Source organism: Porcisia hertigi, chromosome 27 (assembly GCF_017918235.1).
Source record: "Porcisia hertigi strain C119 chromosome 27, whole genome shotgun sequence".
NCBI lineage: Eukaryota > Euglenozoa > Kinetoplastea > Trypanosomatida > Trypanosomatidae > Porcisia > Porcisia hertigi.
The window spans coordinates 847,276-866,329 of NC_090586.1; the positions used below are offsets into that span (position 1 = coordinate 847,276).

A 19,054-nucleotide genomic window follows, 5' to 3' on the forward strand; every position below is an offset into this window, starting at 1 on the left:
ATTGCCTTTTTTCCCGTCGCTTCGCCCCCTCGCAAACATCAATTCTTTTCATTTTTGGATGGAAAGAGCGCTCGGTCTCCACAGAAACTCTTCTGAGGCGTTTGTGTGTGTGTGTGTGTGTGTGTGTGTCCACTTTGCGTATGTATATGTAGCTAGCTTAGCCCACCCATTCATCCACACACGCCACCCGAATCAATACCGACACGCTCACATCGAAGGGAAGAAGAGTTGTTGTATCCAAGACACGGGTAAAGAAAATAGGGGAGAGAAGGGGGGGGGCACAGCGCAAGGTGACATTTTCTGCCCCTCCCACACGCACACACACACACACAACGCTAAAGATGGCGTCGCCCGATGGACGCGCTAACAACAGTAAAACTAAAAAAAAAAGTCAAGGAATTGGGGGAAGCGCTACGTGTATACAACATGGCTTCATCTTATGACACCAGCAACCATAAATGATTCAGATGGGGAAAAAAGAGTAAGCGATACAGTGTGTGTGTGCGCGCACAGTACAGTCCAGGGGAGCTGATGAAGGATGGGTGCTTCACTTGGATTTTTATAGTGACAATGAGCGAAAGGAATGGGGGTGGGGGCGAGCAGCACAGTCATATTGCCAATGAAAATAGGAATGAGAAAGGGGGAGAGACGGGGGCGCGCCCATGCAGAGCTGGGAGAAAAAAAAATAAAGAAATGGGGCTCCTCGTGTGTCACCCGAGGAGTAATTAGCGAAGGGTGGGGCGGGTATGGATGATGAGCAGGCGAGTACGGGAAACCCAACGGAGAAAAAAACAAAAATTATATATACACACACGTGCCCCCATCAAAAAGGTTAACAATTTAAGGGCCAAACAACAACAAAAAAAAAAGAGGGTAGCCATGTGCTGCGTAGACGCGGCAGAATCATCCCCCAAAACCGCCCCAGCCACCACCACCATCATCATCATCATCAGAGAAGAGGGGGGGAATACCATATGAACCAACATCTCAATCAGAGAGGAAGAGAGAGGGGGGGGAGGGGGGGAGGAGAAAACAGAATCACGTAGGGTTCGTGATTACCAATCGCGTTTCCCTCAGTTCGATGTCCCCTGACACCATGCAGTGATGTGAGTGGTGGTTGTACATCCCCTTCGGAGTTCAACTGTGTGATTTATCTCGTGTTTCAAGGACAGCTGAATGTCTATACTTGCAGAAGAATCACACACACACACACACACAATGATACAGGCACCCACGCGCGTTGTTTCTCCCTCCCACCTCCACATCCCCTCCCCGATTTCTGACGATCTGAAATAAAGTGGTTTTTCCCTTCAAGGTTCCCCCTCGAGCCGCTGAGGTTCACGTGACGCGTGTTGGTCCTGAACGCTGCCTGGGCGATATAAACAAAAACAATATTATGTATACACACACGCACGCACGCAAAGCTGCATGCCGTACCCGCAGCTCTTACAGATGCGCCGTTGGGTACAGGCGCTGCTGGAATGGATAGAATGCACCGGCGTTCATCAGGTTGTCCTTGTCCAGCGCAGACTTGATGGCCTCCTGCACGTCAATGTGTGACTGCCCGTGCTCGCCCGTAACGAGGTGCACCTTGCCCACACCGAGGCCGTGCTCGCCAGAAACCGTGCCGCCGAGCTCAATGGCGCGCTTGATCAACTTTGTCTCCAAGGCCTGCAGCTCCTTCATCTCCTGCTTGCTAGAGAAAGGAATGTTCAGGTGGTAGTTGCCGTCGCTGATGTGCGCACAAATCAAACACTTCTTGTTCACCTTTGCAAACTCCGCCTCCGTGCACTCGATCATCTCCGTCAGCTTCGAGATGGGCACACAGATATCCGTGCCAAAGACGCTCTCTGGCTTCCCTGTGCCACGGCAGTGCATGGCGGCAAAGTAGCAAGAACGGCGTGCACCCCACGCGTCCTCTGTCTCTTTGCCAGGCCGCAAGTAGCGCATTACCTTCGCCTTGCCCTTCTCCTTGAAGATCCTCTCCACTTGCTTGTAGTCGCGACGAATGTCCCTCATCCACCAGTCATTTCCAGTGAACTCCAAGAGAATCGTAGCCATCTCCGGCAGTGCCATCTTGCAGTAGCTGTTCGTTGAGGCGATATTGTGGCCATTCATCAACTCGCACCGCAGCAACGTCTGTGGCACACCATGCTGCCGCAGCGCCACGACAGCGCGCACGGCATCACCGGTAGACTCGAAAGCCGCGTAACCGCCAGCAGCGTACTTCGTTATAGGGAACAGCCGAAAGCACACCTCACACACAATGCCGAGCGTACCCTCACTCCCAATATATAACTGCGTCAGCTCCAGCCCAGCAGAGGACTTCCGCACAGCCTGCCGTGTCTGCACAACGTCGCCGCGCGGCGTCACCACGCGCAACGAGACCACATTCTCGCGCGTCGTCCCGTAGCGCAGCGTGGACATCCCGCTCCCAGACGTCGACACCATCCCACCAACGCAGGGGTTCGATGCGGGGTCGGGCCCGAAGAGGAATCCGTGCTTCGCAACCTCCTTCGTCAGAGTCAGCTTTGGCACGCCAGCGCCAGCCCACACACACGCGTTGTCAACGTCAAACTCCATACGGGTTAGACCCGTCGTGTCGATGACGATACCGCCAGCGTACGGGATGGCGCCGCCCTCCACCCCAGTGCCGGCGCCCCGCGGCGTCATGGGCACTTTGTGGGCCGCACAAACTTTGACCACCGCTGCAACTTCATCTACGGAAGTGGGTGTGACTGCAGCCGCAGGAAAGACGTGCTTGTGATGCGATTCGTCCTTGCTGTAGCAGACAAGTTTTTCCTTGCGGACCTCAATTTGCTTCTGAGGATCCTTCACGACCTTGTGAAGCTCTGCGATGCATGCCGCGTACTTTGCCTGGCGCTGCTCAAAAGTGCCAACGTTGTACTCACCTTGGTGCGTTGGGTACTCCATGGTGATGCACAACGCAGAACGGAAAAAAAAACCTAAGAAAAAGATGGGGAAAAAATGCAATGGCGGTGTACAAAAACAGAACAAAAACGGGAAGAGGGGCGTCGCTGATTGATGGTGCACTTCACTACACCCGTTTCAAAAAAAAAATTTCGTGATACAACCGCTTTGTGGAGAAAACACACTTGAACGCTTGATTACGTACACATACATACATGTGTGTGCATATACACATATACACATACGCACACACACATGTATGTGTTTGTTTTGCCTCTTGTATATAACAACTTGAGAATAACCTCTGGATAGTTGTTTTTTTTCTCAAGTGTGTGTGTGTATGTATGTGTGTGTGTGTGTACACTCTTTTGATTGTCTGTCGGTTTGCAAATAGAGATGAACGTCGGAGCGTCGATATGTGTAGTTGCAGAACTAATCAAGAGCCATGTGATGTGCGTGAAAGAAGAGCTCTGGGGCGGGAGAAGATGGGAGAGTGGAAGAGTACAGTCAGCAGGATACTGGATCGACCTCCTCGCTCTCACATAGACAACGTAGGGTCCATTACCCGAGCCCCCCCCCAAGTGATGCATACGCTCTCATCCCACGTGGCGCGCAGAAGCGGTGGATTAGTGTCATGCCAATGGCCAAAAGCAGTCACATCGCGGCACCGTCTCTGCCGCCAGCTCGGCACACACACGCTGCACACGGGGTAGCCACACGGTGTAACCCTCAGGGATGGACAACCACCTCAATGAGCAGTACGCAGCCGAGGCTGGGCGAGACGCGTTCGCGGGCCGAGGCCTTACCGATACACTGCCATGCAGCGCCCGACCATCAACATCCGCGGCGATGCATCACTCTGACCACCACCACACCACCACCGCCGCCCCCCCCTTTACCTCGTGGTCACTCGCACCCTGCCACCAGCGGAAGCAGTTTGGTATTTGGCCGGGAGGATTGGGGCAAGACGGAAAAGCCTTCCCAGCAGAACGGGGTACACACGCACACACACACACACACAGAGACCCCTCCCTCCCCGAGTACTGGATACTCCCCCTCCCCCATCAGGCTTTGAGGTGTGCGCCCCCCCCCCTTCCCCCGGTATCCGTGGCGACAGCATCGATGGCGGAACAAAAAAGGAGAAGTGAGAGCAGCGGTGGCGTACGGTGGAGCATAAGAACCGAGACCAGGAAGTGATGCAACCACAGACATACACGTACTTGCACGAGCTGGCGGGCGGGAGGGGGGGAGATTGCGGGGTGGGGCAGAGATCAGGAAATGGCAAAACGATTTCTATTAGAAGCGAGATGGCTCAATGAAGTCCTCTAAGAAGAGGGCTTCGGACAGGCTCCTCAATCCCAACTACCCCACCCCCGGCCGACCGCTCCCGTCCTCCCTCCCCGGGGGAAAAACAAATAAGCCATCAGCAACACCTACAGCGATGCAACAGTAACGTGTTGCCGGCATTGGCTTCGTGTGTCCTCGTTACTCACCCGATAGAAACGTGAAATCGTCATCGTGATAAGTCTATATGCATCCGCCCCCCCCCTCTTTCAACTCATCTTTTTCTTTATCACTATTCCCTGTTTGCCTCATCGCCTCTCCCCTCCCCTCACTCCCCTCCCCTCGCCCCAAATGGGTGGATAGGGTGAGTGGGGGAGCCGAAGTCCTGCGCTGGCGCTGTTTTTTTTAATAGGCGTTTCGTTTTTTTTTACTCTTTTTCCCCTGTTCAACTGGTATGAGGGTAATGGACGTGCGTGATTGTGTATGTGATGTATGATTAGAGGGTGGGAGGGAGGGAGGGGGAAGAAGAGACCGGCAAACGGGGTAGCAATGTGGGACGAGGACGCGGCACCACTTGGAGACTCCTCGGGGGGGGGAGGGGGGAGTTGACGGATACACACAATATCAGTACGCATCATCATTTCTGCAACAGCACACCAAATGCCGTTCCAATAACAAGAACACAAGGGATAGAGACGGACCGCGACAAAGAAGCTGTGTCGCGAATAAGCAGGTCAACAGTCGCGCACCCCCTCGGCGTGGGAAGTGCACACGCACGGGGAGGAGGAGAAAGAACAGCACGTCTCAGGTTCTTTGCGCTCCCCCCTTCCACTGCTGCTGTCCTCTCACAACCGCCCCCCACCAGCCCACCCATCCCCTTCTAACACTCACAGAAATACATAGAGAGGATGCAAACGGGTGACAGCTCTCTTTGGCGTTTGCATCTGTGCATCACGACTACACCCTCCCCCCCCTCTCACAGAATGAGACCACGTCTGATAACATTTTCCGAAACCCCCTCACACCCCACCACGTCCTCCCCTGATCACCTGAAGCCTGGACCTGTCCGGCAGCACCTACGCGCCACTAGCCGCGCAGCACCCTCGTGAAGTATTGCGTCATGGTGTAAGAGAAGACTAGGCGAGGGGCAGAGGTAAGGATCTTCGGTGTAATGCCCTTGTAAAAGGCGGAGAGCCCCTCAAGACGCGCTGTTTGGACGAGTACATGCCAGCCCGAGATTTTTTTGGTCAAGTCTTGGCTTTGAATGCGCGTCTTGATGACGTCCATCGGCGATGTAAAAAATACACCAACGCAACCGCCCACCGTCGAAGACACGATGTTCTGCATAAATGTGGCATCGCGATGATTCTCGAGCTTGAAGACGTACTCCTTAGCAAAGGCCGTGCCGCCAAACAACAGAAACGATCCGGCTGCGTTGCGCACAGCGGTGGTAGTTGCCCCTGCGTAGAGCCTTGTGATCCCCTCTGCCTGTATCACGGAGATGATGCTGCGCCTGTGGACAGCAGCCTTGTTGGTCTGACTCAAAACTTTCATGCGATCAAAAGGAAGGAGAACAATCTCGCACACGCCAACGAGGCAGCCCGCTGTCGCCTCCAAGGTCATGGCTCCGCGGCCGCCGCGGATAAACTCTCCCGTCTGCGCATCTCTCCGGAAGAACAAGTTACTATGATAGGCGTGCAAGTAGTCCCGCATATACGGCTGGCCGCCAAACTTCATGATTCGCTGGAGTACCTTGTAGGCCACGGCATACGTGCTGCCGGGGTACATGTGCTTCAGTCGCTCCACTGCCGGAATGGGCCGCAGCGCGCCTGTTGTGGTGTCTGTGTACCGGTCCTTCAGCTTCCCGAAGACAACATGGTCGAGATTCTTGAGAGTCGCAGCCGGCGAACGCATCTCAACAACGCGGTTGTGATAAAACATGAGTCGCTTCGCCACAGTGTCAAAGGGGTGAAAAATGAGAATCTCGCAGGAGCCAGCGAGCGTGGCGCCACCGCCCGGGCCGACGAACAAATTATACAAGAAACTCCGGTCATTCTGCGACTGCGTCTGAAGCCCGCTGCACGCGCTCTTACTGGTCCCGACCCGCGCTGTGGAGGAGGAGGAGGTGGTGGTGGTGAAAGATGACTCCACTGGCGTCGAAAGGGCTCCGGACATTATCAAATTCGAATGCACGTGTGTATGTGTGTGTGTGTGTGTGTGTGTGCGTGTGTGTGTGTGTGTGTGCTCCAGTAGCCGAAAAAAAAAGACAAAACAAAGCCAGTGTACACCCCACCCTCTCTCTCGCAGCAGCAGCAGCACCCAAGACTTACGTGCAATAAAAATTATGGAATAGTCAAAAAGTTGAAAGCAAAGACGATTGCGACGATACGAAACGCGCGTTGGTCAGAACAGGCTATAAAGCTCAGTGCAATATGAGTCGATCAAAGTTATAAAGAGGTGTGTGTGTGCGCGTGTGTGTGTGTATGTGAATGAGGGCAGTGTGGGGCAGCGGGGAGAGGGGAAGAGGGGAAGAGGGGGGGGGGGCGCGATACCAGTGCACAGAGGGCTACGTAGAGGATGTAGGGGCGAGAAGAAAAGACATGCAAGGGGGAGAAGCAGCGCTACGCAGCACTCGTTTGGCCCACCCATCTGCGCTGTATTACGTTGAACTATACGGCAGCCAGTGTGCCCTATGGGGTAATCACACACAATGTGCCACGCACACACACACGCACGATAAATGTCAAACCATGAAACGAGATCCGTCAAAGAGAAACCACTGGATATGTTGGTAGTCTTGCAAGCCGCACATGAGCGAACACGCACCAGCCGAGAAACTATGAGGGGGCCCCGCACGTGTTTTTCCCCATCTGCTGCTTCCTTGTCACTAGTCCCACCTCCCCATGTACGCCTTTTCTAGCACCTCTCGCACCAAAAAGCACATCCTGAGCCCACCGAAAATACCCTGTTCAGCACACGCCACTGCACCTTCTTGAGCCTCCCTCCGTGGCGGGGCGACCTCTCCAGCAGCGTCTCCACCTCAAGCCTCGATCTTCACCGACCACGGGCTCGGCTTCTTTCCGTACTGTATATCCAGCAACTCGTGAAGGAAGCGGCGCGCGTAGCTCTGTTCCGGGCACGGCACCTTGTACTCCTTACCGCGATAGGCGAGTACCTTCACGGGCGCCACGACGGCGGCTGTGCCGCATCCAAAGCACTCCATCACGCGGCCCTCCGTCAACGCCTCCACGAGCTCAGAAACAAAGTACGGACGCTCTGAGACCTCAAACTCCCCCCACGACCGCGCAAGCGCCAGGATCGAGTCGCGTGTCACGCCGGGCAATACCGTCCCGTCCAACGGCGCTGTCACCAGCGTCGTCTTGCCTTCCCTCGTCCTCCAGAGCGTGCAGAAATTCATGGCGCCCACCTCCTGCACCTCATCCTTGGAGCCGAGCCACAGCACCTGGTCGTAGCCGCGAGCGTGTGCCTCCTCCTGAGCAATCAGCGGGCCAGCGTAGTTGGCACCCAGCTTGGTGCCACCCGTACCGCCGGGCCAGGCGCGCTTGCGCTCTTCCGCAACCAGCAGACTCAGGGGGCTGATAGCAACCGCACCAGAATTGCCCTCCTGCGGCGGAAAATACGGCCCCACGGGCGAGGCGATCACAAAGAGGCGCACAGACCTCGATGGATGGGCGCCAAGCGACTTCGTTGTACCGATCGCGGCCGGGCGCAGGTATAGCGAGTAGCCGCTCTCCTTTGGCACGTAATCCTTCTCCGTCTTCACGAACTCCACAAGGACCTTCATGAATTCGTCGGCATCAAACGACGGAAAGCAAAGAGCACGCATGCTGTCCTGCAGACGAGCGATGTTCTGGTCAGGACGGAACAGGCGCAACTTCTGCATGCCCAGCCTCTCACCTTTTGAGACCGTCTCGATATCCGATATGTCCGCGTATACCTTCATCCCATCAAAGCACTGCGTCGCGTAGTGCAGGCAACTGGTTTGCGGTGCCAAGGTGAAGTCAGCAAAGGGCGCAATGCGCGGCGCATCCCATGTCCCGTTATCGAAGTCGATAGTCACCATGTGCGGGGTAAACACGGTGCCGAAGGCTACACCCTTCATCGGCGGCAGCGGCGGCGGGTTGGCGACCAGCGTCTTTTTTAGATCAGCGGCTTTGAAGGTGGTAAGAGAGACCTTGCCTGCAGACGCCTTGCTACCGTGGCGCCAGAGTCGGCTGAGAAACATGACCGAAAAGAAAGGGGGGCCGCGAGGGCGGAGGGTGAGAAGGTAAAGGTGTATTGGCGTGTCGAGAGGGAAAGTGAGGGGGCTTCAGGTTATATGGAATGTTTTTGAAAAAAAAAAGAGAGTGGGAAAGGGGGAGGTGATGATGATGTCGTTGTGCGAATATATCAAAGCAAGACAATGAAAAACGCTTTCCGTTCTCCTTTTACGCCGTGGAAGGGGAAGGGGGAGGGGGAGGGGAGGAGGGGAGGGGAATGGAAGGGGGAGGGGAATGGAAGGGGAGGGGAGGGGAATGGCAATATGAGATGTGTTGAGAAAGAATGGGAAACGGGAGTGCTGCCGATGGCAGCCTCAGGCCACCTTTAGGAGGAAACAGAGCGAGGTGTCGTACCATGGGGAGAGAAAAGGGGTCAAAAGGCCAACAGTAGCATTGGCGACGGCGGCGGTCGGGGGGGGGAGGGGGGGAGTACACACCTATCCAAATACACCACAGGCGAAGAAACCTGGAAACCATAAGAGCGAGGTGAAGCAACACTCTGTCCATGCTCTGAGGCCAAAGCCAAGCCGCGCGGCGGCCGGGATATGCGCGAGATCAAATCGCGCTCAAACATTGCAGAGAACTGGGAGTAAAGTGTGTGGGGAGAGAGAGAGAGAGAGGGGGAGGCGGGTGGAGAATTCGAAAGCGCGCGTCAGTGCGATCCCGCATGCTCGCGTGTATCCGTCTGCGTCCCTCTCTGGGTGTCGCATAAGGCACGTCGAGGAAATGAGATGGAAAAAAGAGAAGGAGGGATACATTCGATTCGCTGCCAACACCAGTGCTCACTCCTGTTATGTTCTCATGGCGGTTGGTGGGGGAAGGGGGGGGGGGTTCCCCCGTTGATAATTGTCACCATATCAAGATAAATGCAGGCCGATACAATCGACAGATGAACAGAGAAACGGATAGAAAATGATGGAGCGATGTTCATCGCATGTACATGTGGGCGCATGTACTCAAAATACTCTGGAGCGTTGTGGCGTTCGAGTGTGATATCCTCGCGTTCACATGCACACGTGTGTGTGTGTGTGTGTGTGTGTGCGTGTGTGTGCGTCTTCGGGGTTTATGGATCAGTGAGGGGGGGGGACGACGGTACGGTACGTAAAAGCAAAGATGTGACTGATCTAAGAGAATGCGTAACACATTGGAGCAAAATGTTCAGAGAAACATATGAGACCAACCCACCACGTCAACGGCGCACAAAAAAAAAATTATTGAAGAGCAAAGAGAGGCCAGAAGAGGAGGAAGGAGAGAAAGCGAAGAGCGCTGTAACGTGTTTATGTGTGGGTCCGATCTACGCTTTCCTTTTTGTTGTTTGTCTATTTTTCTCCCCCCTCCCCCCCCCCTCCCCCTCTCTCCCTAGGGTCTGCGAAACAGCTGCGCCACGCGATTGAGTACAGTGCGCTTTGGACGCCCATGTGGCATTCTATCTGATGCATACAGACAACTGCCGGACTCCTCGCCGCGACCGCTGGTGTACGTCGCCCCCGTACCCCCACCACCACCTGGCAGGCGATCATCCTCCATGACACAGGATGACAGCAGCCCAATTGGCACGAGCCAAAGCATTAGAAAGAAGCCGATAATCAATATCAAAGAAGTGTAATACATCAATCGTATCGTGTACCAGTACCACATAGCGCTTTCCAGCAACACCGCCAGCATCGTCGTCAGTACGATCGGAGCGTTAAAGTCGGGAACGAACGGGAAAGTGCGCAGCAGCCGAAGGTAAAGCACATTCACAAAGAGGCTCAGCAACGAGCGCCACCAGCTCAGCTGATCAACGACAAGAATAAACGTGTGAACGACAAAGTTGAAGAGAATGAGCGCGCGCAGAGTCCACTTGGCGCGCGACGGGTGCTCCTCTGCGATATCGGAGACAAACATCACGGCACATACCAAACCGAATGCGACAAATCCAATGGCGACAGCCGACATCAGCGTTGAAACAATGCGAAATGGCCCAAACTGCCTGTACGCGCGACGCTGATGCCCCCACCACGGGCCATCGATGTTGTCATCGACGTATGCGTTGTCTCGCCAATACATATTATTATTACACTTTTCTTAAGCTTGCTTAACTACACACGTGCAGAGCCCCTCCTCCCAGTGTGTGTGTGTGTGTATGTGTGTGTGTGTGTGTGTGTGTGCAGTGAGACAGAAGTAATGCTTTTCTTCTTCACCCCACCTATAACTCCTCCTCTGCTGCCTACAGTGAAATGAAAAAGGAGAGAGAGGGAACCAAAGCAAAAAAAAAAACGAATGTGTGGCCGCGGTCTTCTCAGAAGGGTGTTGAGAGAGCCCACCTTTCAAAGCTGCTCAGAATGTGCGTCCCGCGTAAAACGTGCATTCAGATGTATGTGCGTATGATACGTTGTTGCTCTTCACAGGGAGCGCTGAAGAGGGGGAGGGAGGAGTAGGAGGCAGTGGTAGTGGTGGAGCCCCGGGGGAGAGCCTCACGGTCGTGCACGCAAGCACACACACACACACACACACACACACACCAACCTCAAAGTGGTCACGCGTGCCCAGTATGTGGCGCTTCCTGCATCCAATTGAGTAAATCGATGAAGTGCAGATCCTGGAAGCATGGCGACAACACCCCCGAACATATATATATATATACACACACTATCAAGCTCTACCATTCCCAATGTAAAGACACTCACCACCTTACCTTTATGGGGATGCAGCGGCCTGAAGCAGCTGGGGGAGAGACCTAACATTACTGAGAGAGCACAGGGTCTGAGAGGGCTCTGGCGTGAAACTCACCGACCTCCCCTTTGCGCACATTTTGGGATGCAATTTGTTGGCTCCCTGGCACCCCACACGACAGTCCCAAGGGCTACTGTCCACGAGCAGTGGACGCTGGACTCGGCCTGCCCCGGAGCCGATCGGGCAGCGTGTGTGGTACAGATAAACGCATGACACGGAAACAACAGCACAAAAAAAAAGAGAAACAGGTGTGTGGCCCTGATTCGATGGCGGGGGGAGGGGAGGGGGGAGGGGGGGGACCTTGCACCAGCCGACCGCGGCTGAGTCATGGTGTAGAAAAAAACACAAGCGAGGTGTCGTTGTAAACATCTATTCGTCAGCATGAACACGTGTGTGTACAGAGAGGGACGGCTAGCCGTGCATTTGCGTTGGCTTGGACGTGATCGAGTCGGCGCATGGCGACCGAAACTTGGGTGAAAAAGCTTTCTTTTCCTCTCTGAGGCTGTGGCGTAGTCGCTCGTATGCTCTCTCGCAACTCGAGTTACGAGTCGGAGTATGGCGACGGTGGCTGGGGGGAGGGAGGCAATGAATATCCACTATCCAATGAAATCGGGCTGTTGAGACCATAGGGCTCAGGTCGACGCCTGGCCAGCCCCAAGTGCACAGCCACACAAAGCACCTGCAGCGTAGTACACCCCAGTAGCTGCGTCACTTAAATTGCTGTCATGGCGCTCATGTCGCCGGATGTGGCTCTTGATGAATACATGGGTATGTGTGCCCTGAGTGCGCATTGCCCTCGTCTCATCTACCTGCCTCCCTCCCATCCCCACCCCCCGCCCCCCCCACGCACACCCCCTGCTGTCGCCGACGCCAAGCTGCACAGTGCCCCCAACAATAGCAAAAACGAAAAAACGATTAAAACACGCACCACTCGTGCCTAGAAGTCCTCCGTAGTCGAGAACCTCTTCGTTGTCCCCTCCGTGCTCATGACACCAACCCTTCGGTAGTCGCTCACCCTTTTTTCAAAGAAATTTGTCTTACCCTGAAGTGAGATCATCTCCATGAAATCGAAGGGCTGGGACACGTTGTAGTACTTCTCTTCGCCAAGTGACACAAGCAGTCGGTCCGCGACAAACTCGATGTAGCGTGCCATCAACTCCGCGTTCATGCCAATGAGCCGCACCGGAAGCGCGTCGCAGATGAACTCGCGCTCGATGTCGACAGCGTCCACAACTATCTCCAGCACGCGCTCGCGCGGCAGCTTGTTCTTGATGTGCGAGTTGTACAGCAGGCAGGCGAAATCGGTGTGCAGGCCCTCGTCGCGCGAGATGAGCTCATTGCTGAACGTCAGCCCCGGCATCAGGCCGCGCTTCTTCATCCAGAACAGCGCGCAGAACGATCCGGAGAAGAAGATGCCCTCCACCGCGGCAAAGCCGATCAGCCGCTCCTGGAAACTCGCGCCGCTCCCAATCCACCGTAGGGCCCACTCCGCCTTCTTCCGAATGCACGGAACTGTCTGGATCGCGTGCAACAGCCGCAGCTTCTCCACGGTGTCCGTGATGTACGTGTCCAGCAGCACAGAATACGTCTCCGAGTGGACGCTCTCCATCATCAGCTGGAACCCGTAGAATGCGCGCGCCTCCGGTATCTTCACGTCGTTCAGGAAGCGCTGCGTGATATTCTCCATGACGATACCGTCGCTCCCGGCGAAGAATGCAAGCACGTGTTTGATGAAGTGCTGCTCATCGGGGTTGAGCATCGCCCAGTCCTTCACGTCGGCGCCCAAGTCGATCTCTTCCACCGTCCAGATGCAGCTCTGATGCTCCTTGTACTTGCGCCATATGTCAGGATACTTGATCGGGAAGAGGACGTAGCGAAACGGGTTCTCCTGTTGCAGCGGCTCCTCCTCGGCCTCCGGCTCCTTGGAGCTCGTATCCATATGCAGAACGTTCGCAGGACCGTTGATTGGTATCTCCATGAAATCCTTTGCCTCGGTCCCGTCGGTGAAGACGGCGGTCGACGATGTGAAACCGAGCTCCCTCTTCGCGCCCCCCCCCCCTCACAGTCGCGCCTCACGGTAGGCTGAGAATTGATTTGAATAGACGACAATAAAAAAAACAAGTATTGCACACAAGCATGAAGCAGGAAGAATAAAGCGGGGGTACCCCTTTTTTATGCACCTGTGTATGTATACATACGAATAGGTAACTGTGTGTGTGTGGGGGAAGAGGGGGGGAAGGAGGGAAGCAGAGGTCACAAGTATCTAAGAAGATGGACTAATGTGAAGAGGAGGAAGGAGGAGCTGAAATCGGCAAGTGTGAGCAGGTGATTGAATGTGGAGGTGGGCATGAGGAGCGTCATAGGTCACCTCACAGAGCACAAATGGAATCATGAATCCCCTAACGTGCGAGAAAAAAAAACGTGTGTAATCAAGTGCAGTGGGAAGGAAGGGGCTTCAACGCCCCCCCCCCTTCGGGGAGAAGGAAGGCGCTTAAAAGAGGGAGTGACGATGCGATAGGAGTGCGGTGTAGAGCACACACACACGCACACACTAAAACGTATCGACATATTTTTCATCGGCCGTCTCATTGCGTTGATCGATCGCTTACGAGTGCGCGTGCACTCCTTAGTATGTTTAAGCGAGTTGCGGAAAACTAGCGACAGAAAACGGAAGGGGAAGGAGGGAGGGGGGAAGAAAGGGGGGAGGAAGGAAGGGAGATGCACAATGGGGGGGGGGGGGGGCCGTTGGTTAAATATACACCCACCAGCCCCACATTAATTCTTCTCCTCGCACTTAGATCAGCTTATAGAAAATGAGTTACAAACACAAAATTGAGAGGCAGCCCCTAACAGAGGTGTCCAATCGTGTGTGTGTGTGATGGAAACAACGTGAGGGCAGATCGATGCCTTTTCGTGAACTCCGCACTCATGAGAACAAAAAAAGGGGGCGGGTGGTTTCCGTCCACCACCACTACCACCACCCTCGCCCACCCTCGCCCACCCCGGCCCTTTTTATTATCTGGAGCAACCCCCGTCAATCAAACCCTCCTGTGCACCTGCGCTCCCTCTCCCTCTCCCCGACCCATCTATTCACTAAGAATTCCATGAAGTTAAGCGTGGGCTCGCTGGCGCGGGCCTCCGCGGGTGCCAGCCGCCCCACCGCTCTCCACACCCTCCTCTCGTTTTGGGATGGCGCACTCGATGGCTACGATGCGACGCGCCGGGGTGGCTACATTCGCGTCGCCATCAGATGCGCGCGACTTGCGCACGCGCTTCTTGGGCATCGGATCCTCTCCAGCTTCTGTCACACGGTTGGAGGACTGCGCTAGCGGCAGCGCCTTTTCTCTGAAGAAAAACGGGCCTGGTGCAGCACGCGGAGGACGAATGCCGATGCAGCGCATGGCAGCCGGCTCAGAGATGAGCAGCACGGTTTGTCCTGGGATAATGGGCTCGTCCTCAAGGCACCTCGCTGTCACGCGCAGCTGTTGATTCTCAGGGATGCTAGTGCTACACCCATTCCCCGTAGACGGTTCGGCCGTCGGTGGCGTGGGGGCATTCACTGCTGTGTAGCCGCGGCCCCGCTCCGCCTGCCTGTCCTCGCCCTCCCCCGGTGATACGTAGCCGGAACGAGTCGTTGAAGCATCCCCAAGCAGAAGTGTTGCTACATCGTTTGTATTGCCTGTGGCTGCCACCGCGGCGGAAACAGCCACTGTGGGTACCCGTACCTGCATGCACGACGTGAACAACGACGCCTCCGCGACACCGGCGCAGATCCCGTGTTGTAGACGAGCCGCGACGAACGTCACCATTACGTTCAATTGCACATCACCGCGGGGATTCACTTGTCGAGCTGTGTCAGAATGAATCTCAGTCGACTTGATGTGCACAATCACATAGGGTGTCGATGAAGACGACGACCCGGTCGAAGCTGCAGGGTTGTCGAGTGCGCACCCTGCACCACAGCCATGCATACCGCCATCGAGGGCCTCGTGCTGAGAGAGCTGCTGTTGGGCGAAGTCATCCACGGATGGCTCGTAGGGGCGGTGAAGTAGTTTTTTAAGTAGCGCCTCATGCAGAACACTGCGATTGCACAAGTGGCGCAGTGGAAGCACGATGGAAACGACTTTGGTTATGGCGATGGCGTCGGTGAAGGTGGCAGGCCCTAGCGAAAAGAATGGTGCTGGAAAAGGCGTACTGGTAGACGCCTCCGCCGCGGCTGACTTCGACGCCGCTGCCCTCTTTTGCCGCTGCTGCGCCATTGCCCTTGTCTCTCTCTCTATATAGAATGTGTGTGTGTGTGTGTGTGTGTGTGTATGCCTCGCGGTATCTTGCTTAGCGAGTTGTTAGTGAGTGTTCTCAAAAGTGCTGGAGGATTGACACAAAGGTGTGGCCACACGGCGTGTGGATATTCTTCTCTTCGATTATGTGTGCGTGCATGCATGCATGCAGTATGTGAGCACGAGAGAAAGAGAGGAGAGACCAGGACATGTCGTGATTGTAGGCGAGGAGTAAACAGAGACAAAAATCCCAACAGGGCGCTGACAACGACACATATCTTTGCAGAGAGAGCGCGTGTAACTTATTCACTGGACAATCAAATATTAACCAGTACCAGGGCCCCGAGTCAAGGCACACACACACACACACACACACACCGTGAGAAATATGGGGCTGGCGGGGGGAGGGGGAAGAAAAAAACGAAAGATGTGCAGCATCGGGGCCTACCCGAGGAAAATCAGGGTAGTAACCACGGAGGTAATAAAGCAGATGTGCACGCTGGCAATACCACCCCCCTTTTACGCTTGTGTGTGTGTGTGTGTGTGTGTGTGTGTGTGTGTATCTGCTCTTTTTCCCTTGTCGTGCGCAAGTGATCGTGCATGCGACAGCCGTGCACGTGACCATCGAAGAGAGAAGACCTGCGAAACATAGCTGCCGGCTCCCCACGCCTACACAGAAATACGTGCGGGGGAGCAAGAGCGATATCCTTTGCCCCCACGAGGCAAGATTCTGCTCGCTGGAGAAAGCCTACTCATCCCTGAGCGAGTGAGCAAAGGGAAGAAGAATAACGTGCACGGCAGACGGACGCCAAGTACAGAAACGAAGCAGTGCACACACGCACGGGAATCACTGTGTCTACTCATAAGAATCCGCATACGCACGCGCATTCATCAACGCGCCACAGAGATCTCAGAATATAGAAGCAACCTATCAACAGTGGTTGGACTTGCAATGATGAGCCTCGCCCGCCCCCCCCCTGGTCCCCATCCCTGTTTTGCCGCCGCCATCACCAGGACCAATTCGCTTGGTGATTGCCACGGAGGCGATCGAGGTTGTTGTCGGCTCTCTGCCCCTGAGACGCTACCTCATCACCGTCACTGTTCATGTCTATCGCTGCCTGTGTTCACGCCTTTTTTTTTGGGGGGGGGGGGGAGAGGGGAGGGGGAGGGGGAGGGGGTGGAGGGGCTCAACCGACGTAAACGTATTCTCGTCCTTTTCCCCGCTGGGTTAACTGCCACCCTGGCCTCTACCAGCGCTGCTCGGTGGGCTCTCGAGCATGTAGTCCAACACGTCACGCACCTCCAGGACCTGGTCCGGTGACTCTTGCCACGATTTCAAGATGCAGTTGTAATACTCCTTCGTGAGGGGGTCCCAGAACATGTTGCGGTCGAAGGAGTAGTACATATCACTGCGGTCATCGTAAACCCAGTCGGTGGCACCGGCGATCGGTACACCGAGCTCCGCGGCGGTGAGGTAATTGGAGTCGTACTCGCGGTTGAAGAAGCGGAGAAACAAGCTTCGATGCTTGCGAGCTCGCTGATGAGCCGGCGTTGCGCCCCGCTTTCCTGATCGGCTCCGCCTCTGCCTACCCCTCGGAGTCACCGAGGGCTGCGCCGTTGCTGTCTGCGATCCAGTCCAGCGCGAACGACCCCCGCGGGGCGCGAGAGCGCCCCCAGGCGACGATCCCCGCCAGGAGCCACCGTGACGATCACCGCCGTCGCTGTTGTCCGCCGCTGGGACACCAAAAACATGGTCACGTGCCACGATGGTGCCCTCTGTGTTCTGATGAACGGCGTCGGATTCTTCTGCTGTAGCAGCGGCGGTGCGTGTGCACACGTTGTCGAGAGAATTCGTCGAGGCCCACCGACGGTATCGGTAGCGGTGAGAACGGCTGCCAGGCAGTCCCGTGCCCCCTCCTCTCTCATCTTTTTCATCCGGTACGCCGGCAAAGGAGACGTGCAGGCTGCCATGCTGGAAAAAAGATGATTCCCGAGTCGGCATTGGCGCTACAGCCACCGCGGAATCGACCTTGTCGTTGCCACGGATGGGGTGCGCTCCCTTTTGGTTGAAGCTCATGGCAGCAGTGCAGGGAACCTCCAGGCCGGGTACTGCAGACTGCGGTGTCGTCGAGTGGCCGTAGGGCACCGATACATCCCTCAGACGCCCACCCCCACCTTCGTATGGCTCACGATTGATTCGACTGTTCGCGGGAACGGGAACGCCATTCCTGGAAACGGTCGCTGCCGCGCTGCCGGAGCCATCAGAAGCGATGCTTGGCTGCATCGAAGAGTTTTTTTTGCTCAACAGCGCGGCTGGTTCTGTGACATCCCAGTTAGTGCAAACATTCGCACTGCCCGCGTCACCGCCGAACGCGGCAGTTGTGGGCAAGTCTAGCATGCGTACAGAGCAGTCGTCGGTCTGTGCTTTGTGGGAAACGCGGTGCCGTGCTTTCCGGAGTTTCTCACGCGATTTGAGACGGATGTTATAAATGTAACTGTGCATACACAGCGCGAGCACGAGCAGGAGTCCGTGCACGGCGATCGCACCAATGTGCAGGCGGTACCCATAACCATACTCCACCCTGCAGATACCTTCACGCGCGTACTCATCCTCGCAGGTGCGCCGGAGGCAAGAGGTGTAGAAACGGAATAAAACCACCGTGGCAATGCCGGCAGACGTGCTCAGCAGAAAGCCAATACAAAGCAGGAGTAGTGCACCGCTGCGCGTCGGGCGGGCTGCAATTCGCAGACCCAAAAAAAGAACCGTTACCTCGCACAGGATCTGGAAAAGGCCCAAGGCCCACAATACCCCAACGTAGCGCCGCACAAAGGCGGCAGACGCACGGCACAGCGTGGAGCCGGTGGAGGGTTCCATAACAGCCCACTCCATATACGAGCTTCGCCATGACTTGCATGGGCGCAGAAACCGATCGCGGCACGAGAAGAATAGCCCCGTAGAAAGAAAGAGCTTGCCGGTATGTAAGCTCAACCACTCCGTTGTGCACGCGCTGAACACGAGGCAGAAGGCAGAGAAGCTGAGCAGGAACAGCATCAGAATACAAAACCTCCAGAGGACGTTGACCGCGTTGTACTTTTGCTCCTTGTAAAGCACAAAATTTTCTAGGTTCTGGCGGTTGTAAAGCTTTCTCTGACGCGGCTTCAGAACAACCGTACTGCAGCCCATGCGGTGGCGGAGAAGCACCATTGTAGGTATCCTGGATGCCGGACCTCGTGGCTGCTGCTCCTCGACTGAGGTGAGCAGCGGTACATGGAGTGGAGCGGCGTCGGCTGCTGCCTCGGGGGTGGGGCCCCCATCACCGCACTCCGGTAACGGAAAAGCATCACCTTCTCTAGCAGCAACGTCACCGTGGCGGCCGTCTGTCCGGTCCTTCGGGGAAGGAGGGAGAGTGCTAGATGAAGTGGGCACCTCGACCCTATAAACGCTGACGTCTTCGCCACCACGAGCCCGGCCTGCCCGTGCTCCTTCCCGTCTGAGACATTGCGCATCTGTCACAGAGAATGGGGCATTGGCAGCACCAGTGCGAGTTCGGCTATCGGTGCTCATGA

General features: G+C 55.7%; 7 protein-coding genes across 7 annotated transcripts; all 7 read right to left on the minus strand.

Annotated features, from left to right (window-relative positions):
- Positions 1–1,446: 1,446 nt before the first annotated feature.
- JKF63_03381 (uncharacterized protein) lies at positions 1,447–2,934 on the minus strand (the record flags this gene model as incomplete). The annotated part of the gene is made up of 1 exon (XM_067899384.1): positions 1,447–2,934. One exon carries the CDS (start codon positions 2,932–2,934, stop codon positions 1,447–1,449), a length of 1,488 nt encoding a protein of 495 aa, XP_067756174.1.
- Positions 2,935–5,301: 2,367 nt separating this feature from the next.
- Positions 5,302–6,390, minus strand: JKF63_03382 (uncharacterized protein; the record flags this gene model as incomplete). The annotated part of the gene is made up of 1 exon (XM_067899385.1): positions 5,302–6,390. One exon carries the CDS (start codon positions 6,388–6,390, stop codon positions 5,302–5,304), a length of 1,089 nt encoding a protein of 362 aa, XP_067756175.1.
- Positions 6,391–7,255: 865 nt separating this feature from the next.
- JKF63_03383 (uncharacterized protein) lies at positions 7,256–8,461 on the minus strand (the record flags this gene model as incomplete). The annotated part of the gene is made up of 1 exon (XM_067899386.1): positions 7,256–8,461. One exon carries the CDS (start codon positions 8,459–8,461, stop codon positions 7,256–7,258), a length of 1,206 nt encoding a protein of 401 aa, XP_067756176.1.
- Positions 8,462–9,854: 1,393 nt separating this feature from the next.
- Positions 9,855–10,433, minus strand: JKF63_03384 (uncharacterized protein; the record flags this gene model as incomplete). Its single annotated transcript, XM_067899387.1, has 1 exon — positions 9,855–10,433. One exon carries the CDS (start codon positions 10,431–10,433, stop codon positions 9,855–9,857), a length of 579 nt encoding a protein of 192 aa, XP_067756177.1.
- A 1,714-nt stretch (positions 10,434–12,147) lies between these two features.
- Positions 12,148–13,188, minus strand: JKF63_03385 (uncharacterized protein; the record flags this gene model as incomplete). The annotated part of the gene is made up of 1 exon (XM_067899388.1): positions 12,148–13,188. The coding sequence occupies one exon, from the start codon at positions 13,186–13,188 to the stop codon at positions 12,148–12,150; it is 1,041 nt and encodes a 346-aa protein (XP_067756178.1).
- Positions 13,189–14,320: 1,132 nt separating this feature from the next.
- JKF63_03386 (uncharacterized protein) lies at positions 14,321–15,469 on the minus strand (the record flags this gene model as incomplete). The annotated part of the gene is made up of 1 exon (XM_067899389.1): positions 14,321–15,469. One exon carries the CDS (start codon positions 15,467–15,469, stop codon positions 14,321–14,323), a length of 1,149 nt encoding a protein of 382 aa, XP_067756179.1.
- A 1,246-nt stretch (positions 15,470–16,715) lies between these two features.
- On the minus strand, positions 16,716–19,052 carry JKF63_03387 (uncharacterized protein; the record flags this gene model as incomplete). The annotated part of the gene is made up of 1 exon (XM_067899390.1): positions 16,716–19,052. One exon carries the CDS (start codon positions 19,050–19,052, stop codon positions 16,716–16,718), a length of 2,337 nt encoding a protein of 778 aa, XP_067756180.1.
- Positions 19,053–19,054: the final 2 nt, after the last annotated feature.